At 37.9% G+C, this 8,600-nt stretch overlaps 1 protein-coding gene across 4 annotated transcripts; it reads right to left on the reverse strand.

Annotated features, from left to right (window-relative positions):
• Positions 1-1,344: 1,344 nt before the first annotated feature.
• DAU1 (TRM32-like protein (DUF3741)) lies at positions 1,345-7,968 on the reverse strand. Of its 4 annotated transcripts, none has more exons than XM_088967954.1 (5): positions 7,642-7,968; positions 6,683-6,923; positions 5,519-5,604; positions 3,481-5,227; positions 1,345-2,328 (listed from the first exon to the last, which is right to left on the reverse strand). In XM_088967954.1, exons 2-5 carry the CDS (start codon positions 6,849-6,851, stop codon positions 1,637-1,639), a joined length of 2,694 nt encoding a protein of 897 aa, XP_088824080.1. In that variant the 5' UTR covers positions 6,852-6,923; positions 7,642-7,968; the 3' UTR covers positions 1,345-1,636. The 4 variants fall into 4 exon arrangements, with proteins under 4 accessions (XP_088824080.1, XP_088824079.1, XP_088824081.1 ...); XM_088967953.1 differs by having other exon boundaries at positions 7,586-7,900; XM_088967955.1 differs by having other exon boundaries at positions 6,732-6,923; positions 7,586-7,873.
• Between the last annotated feature and the right edge of the window lie 632 nt (positions 7,969-8,600).

The following is an 8,600-nucleotide window of genomic DNA, read 5'->3' on the forward strand; positions in this document are numbered from 1 at the left end:
TCACTATTGTAGCTAATCCTCATAGATGATCCACCATTGGTTCCATATTTCATCTCACTCATGCTCTTTTAGTCTTTTGTTGATGGCTCTTGGGAAATAGATGCATACAAAACTTCAACTAGTTTAACTGTAGTTTCTTACTCTTCTCAAACGTTCATTGCCGAAGGACAACCTTGTATGGCGAGTTCCCCAGCAGAAGCTGAAGTATGGGCAATCGTCAAAGGTCCTCTAAGAAGACTAATTTCTATCAACATCTCTAGCGCTATCCTATTCTCAGATGCCAAGAAAGTTCTATCTAAATTTAAGGAACTACAAGAAGCATCAGGTGGAGACAACAACTTCTTCTTAACCACATCAGTTATTTTTTGTCCTTGTTTGTCAATATTAAAGTTAGTAATAAGCTACGTTGTTCAGGCACATGTAATGGCTAGGAAAGCAAGACTGTTAAACTCTTTTGGCCCTGTTCGCTTTTCGGTAAGTTACTTACCGGTGGTAAGTTCTTATTGGAAACACTTATCTGGGTAAGTGCATTTACCCATGTTCTTTTATTTCTCATGTAAATAAAGCAATGACCATTTTAACCATAAAAATCCATTATTAAAAATGGCATTTTTGTCCCGTTCAAGTATTGGCAACTTTCTCCCTAGGTGGGAAAGTTATTTATTCACTTAGGAGATGAGTATCATTTACCCACATAAGTGAAACCCAGTAAAATAAACTTTCTCGGGTCCCCACATCGATCTGAAAAAAGAACATGAGATTTTTGGTCAATGAGAACCAAAATCCCATTGACCAACTTTCTCCACTCTCAAAATCCAAAAAAAGAACACCCCCTTTGTGCCATCTACTTATCCCCCTTCGTCGTTAAATCAGTATAGCCCGTGTATCGCGGGGATCATCATTTATCCTTGATGTTTTTTAGTGGTTACTTGTTCACTTTACCGAAAAAAAAAACCGTTGCCTAATGAAAAAGAAAAACGAGTGAAGTTAACATTAGAAGGCAAATGACCAGATCATTTGAATATTTGATAGAGCCTCTCCTGAGTCCTGACAATCCATCCCATCTAAATGCGATAGGTTATGGTTTTGCTGCTATTTAATGCTGCTTATTTGTTCAAACTTCAAAGTAGGGTTCTCCGCTCTCCTAGACTGGGACTCATCAAATGGTGAATCCCAAGATCACCGGGATGTTTGCTGGATTGCCTGGGTAAAATGGTTGTACAAAGGGTAGTAAGTGTTGATCTTTTCATTGCTTCATTTATCACTCTTTTAGTCTTTCTTAATACAATGGACAAGTCAAAGCAAAACATTACTATGTTACTAAATACTAGTATACACCACTGATGATTAAAATGACACAAATCCTTGTATTCCCAATAAATTTACAAGAAAGAATTACATGATCTTTTTTACATTGCTAAACTGTACAATGTATATAATTTTGGTAAGGAATCATAATCTTCTTTTCCATTTCTCCCTATTGCTAGACAATGTTTCAGCTACATGAATAATATTTCCCTAATTACATACGACCAATCAGAAGGAAAAAAAAAAAAAAAAAAAAACTCCGCTACTAGCTATAGAAAACGGTAAGAGAGAGCTTCGGAGAGCCTGATCAGGCTCCTAGAACCACGAGTCACGAGTAGGTAACTTCATCTAAGACTTCATCTAAGAGATCATCCAGTATCCATTCCTCCAGCTCCAGCCCCACACACTCAATATCAAATTGAAGGTTCATCCAACCATCACTTTTTGCAAGATCTCGACTCACAATGTAATCCAGAGAAGGGTCTAGTTCCGGCTGCAATTTCAGGTACCAGCTAACACTCGACCAGACCTCTTCAAGAACATGGTGTCCCACAGGCATTGGCCGGATGAGGGAATTGGAGGACAAGGGGTGGGGCCAGTATGCTAATGATAACCCATAGATCTCTAGTAAGACCTCATTAATTAGATCAAACAGAAGCTGGTAATCACAACTTCCAAGCGCCCCATGTCTAGAGTAGTTTCTGGGTGAGCAGATCTCGATTTCCTCAAACAATGAGGGATCTACAGGTTGATCTGGGGAGTACCATGTTCCAAGGTACTCGTTACCGCTGAACCCTGACAGCTTGAGCACATCTCTAACATAATTGAACTCGGATTCATCCTTTCTATCAACATTGACATCTACATGTTTACCATTATAGTACTCGTTCTTCACTTGTGCATTTGCAAGATCCACTGTATTGACATTGTCAGAGGAAGAATCCACTGCAGAGTGGTTTTGCAGATTAACTGAAGAGTCCATATTGTCAAAATAGGTGCACATGGATCTGAACTCAGAATCTGCAGGGAAATTCCACTAGAAGTGTCACTCCCAACAACTTTGATGGTAGATAAGTGAACATAGAAACTGATTTATATAAAAAAAGTGGGGTGGTGGTTGGGGCATAAATCATTTTGCTAAGAGGATACCTCTCAAAGTCTCAATTAATGGCCTAAATATAGTTTGCTTAAGCCACAGGAACACTTGTGTGTGCATACTATTATCATTACCAACAAAAGTTTTTTTTTTTTTTTTTCATGGGGAATTCGCCCCTTTCATAACAAACAAAAAGAAGGATTTGCTAAATCAACAGCCCAAAAAGGACAAAATACTCTGAAAGTAACCAAATTGGCAATTTTTTCCGCCTAAAAATCCCCCAGTAAAACACTGATGAGGAAAATCAGGTGTTCATAAGAATAGTGTAAAGTTTGAAGCTCAAGATATATTTCTATATAATTTTAGTGAATCCATTAAGTTGCTTGCTGTTCAAGGCTTCAGAAAAGTTGCATTCTGTTCATAATTACTGCAAACTGTAATCATTTTTTGAGACCCAGAACTACAGGTCTTGGAAAGTACTTTTTATGCCAGGACCTCGTACTAAAGCAGTTTAAATGTTAAAGTCCAGACATCAATTTTCACACATTTCCAAAGACATCAAATAAGCTTCTCTTCATTTGTAAATAATAATGTTAAAACATCAATTAGGGGAATTAAATGGTAAAAGTATACAGAAAACTATGGAGTTTTTTTTTTTTTTTTTAAGTAATAAAGGGATAAATGCAATATTAAGGATTAACCACTGATCCAGAAATATTCGGAATTAAATAGATTTAGGACACTTTTTATGATATGCACCACCTGTGATAGCGTAATGATATAAAACCATCAAGTAGACATATTTTTTATTAGTAGCAGGCAGAGATATCTAGATGCAAGAGATGTGTGATTTATTGGTGTCCGGATCTGCTAGAAACAAGATGTGTAACACACCCTGGAACACTCTATCAGAAGTAAACACATCAACTATCTATACTATTATTAGATGTACCAGAAACTGACACATTTATTTCTGATTGGTGTGGTAGTCCATGTTACACATCTTATTTCTAGAAGAAGTGGAGTCCATTTATTGGCATTTAAGTAAGGAAAATTAATTTCCATGGGAGGGTTACCTTCTTTGATGAATTTTACAGGACTAGCTACATCCTCTTGAAAACAGGAGTCTAGAGCAGAGACTTGACTTGGTTGTGCTAGCTTAGGCCCAACTTGTTGCTTATTGAGTGAAATAGAAGTGCTATCTCCTATATCATCCATATTATCGCTTGTTCTAATATCTTCAGTGTTCCCATCATCATTTCTATAGAACACCAATCCTACCTGATCTTTGTGTACTGAAATACTTTCACTTTCCTGTACCAAGTTTTCTTGGCTTTCACTTTTTACAAGAACTTCTGAGTCTCTGGTATCCTCTGTAATTGTAGGAAGACCAAGTAGCTTTTGTTCATCAGAAATAGAACTGTCAATATTTGCACTTTCATCTGCATGATTCCTGGTTTCCATTCCTAAGCAAGGAATGTCACAAGATATATCATTTTGAAGAGAAAATAAATACTCAATATTGGGCATTGAAAGAATCCTTCCAAAGGTTTTTGAGGCATGTCTACGTGGGGAGCAACTACCATTATTCGTCAATTTTAACCTGTCACAGAATTGCTGTTTAGCTTCTTTGCCATAGCTAGACTCAAACAACTGAGAATATCTATTGAGTGATTCATTAAGAGAAACAGTTCTTCTCATGCGGTTCTGATTACCCTTGCAGATAGAAGATAGGGGACCATTGCTCTCATAATTCTTGGGACTAACTTTATTACCTCCTTTTGCAAGTTCTTTCCACTGGTCTCTCACATTCTTGGAAGACCTACGACCATAGGGGATTTTATGGAGGATTGCATCCATGGAAATCCGAAGACGCTCTTTTTTGCTCTCTTTGATTGCTTGCTTTATCTTTTTCTTAATGTTCTGGAAACGACTAAGAACAACTTGGTTCTCCCCTCGCTTCTTCAACTCATGAGGTGAACCGAGAGAAGAATCCAAACCTGTACAATTTTCGGTTATTTTAGGAGTTCTGTCCTCAGGCTTCAGAATGCTCCCTACATTATCATCTGAAGATGAAGAATCAACTTTGCTCAACTTTGCCGTCTGTATCCCAGCATGCAACTTGCTCTCTCGTTTTGCAGAAGGCCCAATTTCCTTCTGGTCCATGAGTAGCATAAAATTTTTCCTAACTGAACCAGGCAAAGGGAAGGATCCTGACTTGGTTAATCCTGTCTTTGCACGAGAAGCTTGCACACCTCGAAACTGACTTGCCAGAGCAGAGTCAGGGTCCTGTAGAATTTTAAAAAATAAATCCTTATTTACATTAAATATCTCTAGAGCATCCAGAAATTTCTTTGTTTGGTGGGTTGAAGCTCCATCACCAAGGTCCTTTATATCATTGACCTTCTTCATTAAGAACTCCTCTTTTCCTTTCATCAACTTATCCCAAAGAAGAGCACGCTTCTCTACTAGCTGGATGCCCTGCTCATCAAGTTGGTTATGTCCCAACATAGGATTATATACTTTGCAGTGTCTGTGGCAGGTATCCGACTCCTCAGGAGTGCACTGCATGCTGGCAGCAGACGTGGCAGTATTATCTACGCAGAAACCAGTTCTTTGCCCTTCACTATTTGCACTCGCTTTGACAACTGGAGGTTCAAAATGATGGATGGATTCTGTCTGAAACAACTCTGATTGTGCAGGGGAACCTGAAATTTGGTATTTTTGGTCCTCTTCTTTGGACATCTCTTCAGCAAGTAATGCTTTGATGCAGGCATTACCAGATTTGTTAGTTGGACCAGTTTCTGTCATTTTCTCTTCCATCTGAAAATTTTTGATTTAAATATTTTGTCATATTAAGCTTTTGACTGCATAAGAAAATGCATCTTAATTGTAGCAAGTGGAATCCACCATTAAGATAACAACAGAGGGCAAATTTGTGATACATGAAAAAGTCAGAACTGAAGAAGAAGCTTTATGATCATCATCATCTAAGCCTTGTCCTAACTATATGGGGTTGGCTACTGAAAAGGAAGCTTGTACATGTGATGTATTAAGTGCTTGCTTTAACCAAACATCAGTGAATGCTTACAAAGATCAATTTACAGCACTTACACGGAAATTGCTGACTTCAGCATCTGTTACTTCTGGTGTTTCAGCAGAATTACCAGTGTCCAGATCCATTTTTGGACTTTTTAGATCTAAAGAGGAAAAGAGGAACTGACAATAATTACCAGACACATGAAAAATTATAGTAGTAAGAAATGTCAAAAACAAGGTACAAAGGGTCTAGTTGTTACGAAGATAGGCATGCAAAAGAATCAATATATCAACAGGAACTGGAAACAAAAGCACATGCAAATTCTTCTGCTAGCAAACCAGTAAGAAAAATAGTTATGCATGTCTAAAGAACCACTGAAAAGACAAATTGATATCTAACATAGGTTAGCAGGACAACCATTCATGCTGAGGCAAATAAATACAGATGGGGTGGGGTGGGGGTCATTGTAGATTCTAGCTAGCTTGCCAAGTTGTCAAGGTATGTGCATTCAGATGCCATAGACTTGGCTATGGGACCTGTCATCACCAAATAACAGTATGATAACATTAAGACCATTCTGCAAGTGATGAGTTGGTTGACGATAGGTACAGCACAAATGCTAACCTAACTTTGCAAAGAACAACCTTAGTTTCCCTGCACAATTTGGCAAAATATCTCCATGTCCCATACCTACCAAGACTCCAGTTATGTTTAACTTCCTCTTCATAGTTTAATGTTTACTGCCAAGGAAAGATACAAGAAACCATACCCTAACATGAAATGCTGATTACTGAGTTGAAATGCATTCATTAACCAAAGTTTGATGGTTTCTAGGAAATGATTTGCTAATGTAAGGCTTAAAGGAAAAAAAAATGATGATAACAAATAAGGAAAAGAAAGAAGATCAAAGTGATCCATCGTTCTTCTCTAAGGAAAACTGCATTTTATTGGACATATATGCAACCAATTGCTACAGGCACCTATGAATGAATATGTATGATGATGACTTAAGAATAGAAATGCACTTGAAGAACTTCAAAAATCACCCAGAAATCTCATTAAAGTGACAGTCTACACTCTACAAAACCCTCCACAATACGTGTACCCACCAAAGTCTTTTGGATCTAATGGATATGTGGGAGACGGTAGAAGGGGCAAGGGCTTGTTTTATCAGAAGAAGTAGCAACACTCGTGAAAATAAGTGGAAGAGAAAGATGCAAAAAAAAAAAAATTCTTGCCTTCCGCATTCTTGCCACCCCTATGCCTCCTGTGTGGGATTGGAATCACCTTTCTGACGTTATGCCACTGATGGAAATCGAGAATATCAAATACGCCCGACATGCATCCTGGATGATTGTTCTGAGACGGCCGCACACTAGAGGATTTGCGTGGGAAATGTTTTCCCATGTATCCTACTCGAGAACAGGTATCCTTTAATCCACTTTAAGAGAAAGGGCTTCAACCAATACCTTGCCAAACCTAATCAGAGAAAATTTAATCAGATTAGAGGGAACAAGGAAGAGGGGGGAGGAGAAAATTTAACAGGGTGTTGACTGATGATGCAGTATATTTATAAGATGTTTATCGTGAACACATACAAATGAAAATGGCTTGCAAAAACTACTGCCCATGTTAACATTGTTTACAAGTATCCTGTCTTGATTTTAGTGGGCAAATGTTTGTGAATTTAGAAACTATTGATCAGTTATAAAGATAAGCAACAACATCATCACTGGGGAAATAAAACCAAAGAACAAGAGGTAGAAAAAGAAACGGTTGAGAAGGAAAACAACGCAAAGTATTCATGGCTCGATGACCCTCAGCAATATGTAACCGACGAATTGGTCTTCTGGATTTACTACAGAATGCAATTTCACTCTGACTGATTAAAGGCTTTTATAACGGAACAAAAACTAGCAATATTTACAGAACACAATGAGATAAAAGTGACTCCAATTCTAATAATCAGTCAGATACCCAAGAAGAAAAAGGTGTTGCATTGATCAGATACACAGAAATTGCTAAAGAAATCAGAAAACGAAGAAGAAAGAAATGTTGCCATGATCGGATATCATAAAATTGCAGGAGCTTGCTAATAAAAAAAAATGCAATATAAAAGTAAGCAGATGGTGGGATCATACAATTAAAGCTTTTGTATAAGAGAAGGCAAACGTGATGAAGAGCGAGAAGGCTCTACCAATGATCCCAAGCCAGGGCTAGAACTTCGGAATCACAAACAGTGAAACAGAGAAGGGAGTATAGGGCTTGATAAGATGAGTATGAATATGATGATTTTCTCTGAAAAAGTTGCATAAGTCTACACAATAATTAATATAAACGATAATATGGAGAAACGTCGCTCTTTTATGTATATTCAATTAGTCCAAAATTTTCTTCGCGAAAGCATCAGTTCCTCTCCTTTGCCTTTCATTTTTCATTTTCATTTTCATTTATTTATTTATTTTTTTCGATCCCCGTTTCCACCTTGGGGGTTGAGGGTTGAGAGTTGAGAGTTGAGGCGCCATTTACCCGCCAACTGCTCTCGCTCCGTTCGTTTTCGTTTTTGGTTTGCGGTTCGTTGTTCGTTTTTTCTTATTGGCTTTTTTACATTTTTTATTTAATTAATTAATTACTTAAATAGGCAATTTCTATGATGGCGGAAGGGAAGGGTATGATACAGAATAAATTGTGACCAATCATTCAATCAAATCCCCGTCAATTTTGACGAATACCAGTTAATTGGTTATTTGGTTATCAGGTTTTTAGGTATCATGCCTTTTCGGTTAGAGAAGGGACCCGGTGTTTACCCTTTCTTACCCGTCGTTGGATGAAGTTCAACTTCAACAAGACAACAACCCTCAACGGTCAACCTACGTCAAGTCGTTATCCAGAGCGCGAGGGAAGAGGGAAGTATGGACGATACGATACTGTTCTGGGTTCGGGCCTACCCTAGTCGGCTAGTCCCTAACCCTACCATCATCGATATCGATGAGGCATATGTTAGTGGGACTATATCTTCTATTCTATCTATATATTCTTGTGAAACGCAACGCACCTATTCAAATCTATTTCTTTCTTAAAGTTAAACGGCCATGAGTTTTGAGTTTTGATGATCCAGCTCCACTTCCAGGATGATTATCATTTATTTGATAAACA

Source organism: Nelumbo lutea, chromosome 2 (genome assembly GCF_056320005.1).
Source record: "Nelumbo lutea isolate HS-2025 chromosome 2, American lotus-T2T, whole genome shotgun sequence".
Taxonomy (NCBI): domain Eukaryota; kingdom Viridiplantae; phylum Streptophyta; class Magnoliopsida; order Proteales; family Nelumbonaceae; genus Nelumbo; species Nelumbo lutea.

What these genes read in the sequence shown, in the direction of transcription:
- DAU1 (XM_088967954.1), bottom strand. Translation starts at nt 6,851, where the DNA reads ATGGGAAAACATTTCCCACGCAAATCCTCTAGTGTGCGGCCGTCTCAG. An exon ending in CTGAAGTCAGCAATTTCCGT is followed by an intron (nt 5,228 to 5,518) that starts GTAAGTGCTGTA and finishes AAAAATTTTCAG; the next exon opens with ATGGAAGAGAAAATGACAGA. An exon ending in TGTAAAATTCATCAAAGAAG is followed by an intron (nt 2,329 to 3,480) that starts GTAACCCTCCCA and finishes ATTTCCCTGCAG; the next exon opens with ATTCTGAGTTCAGATCCATG.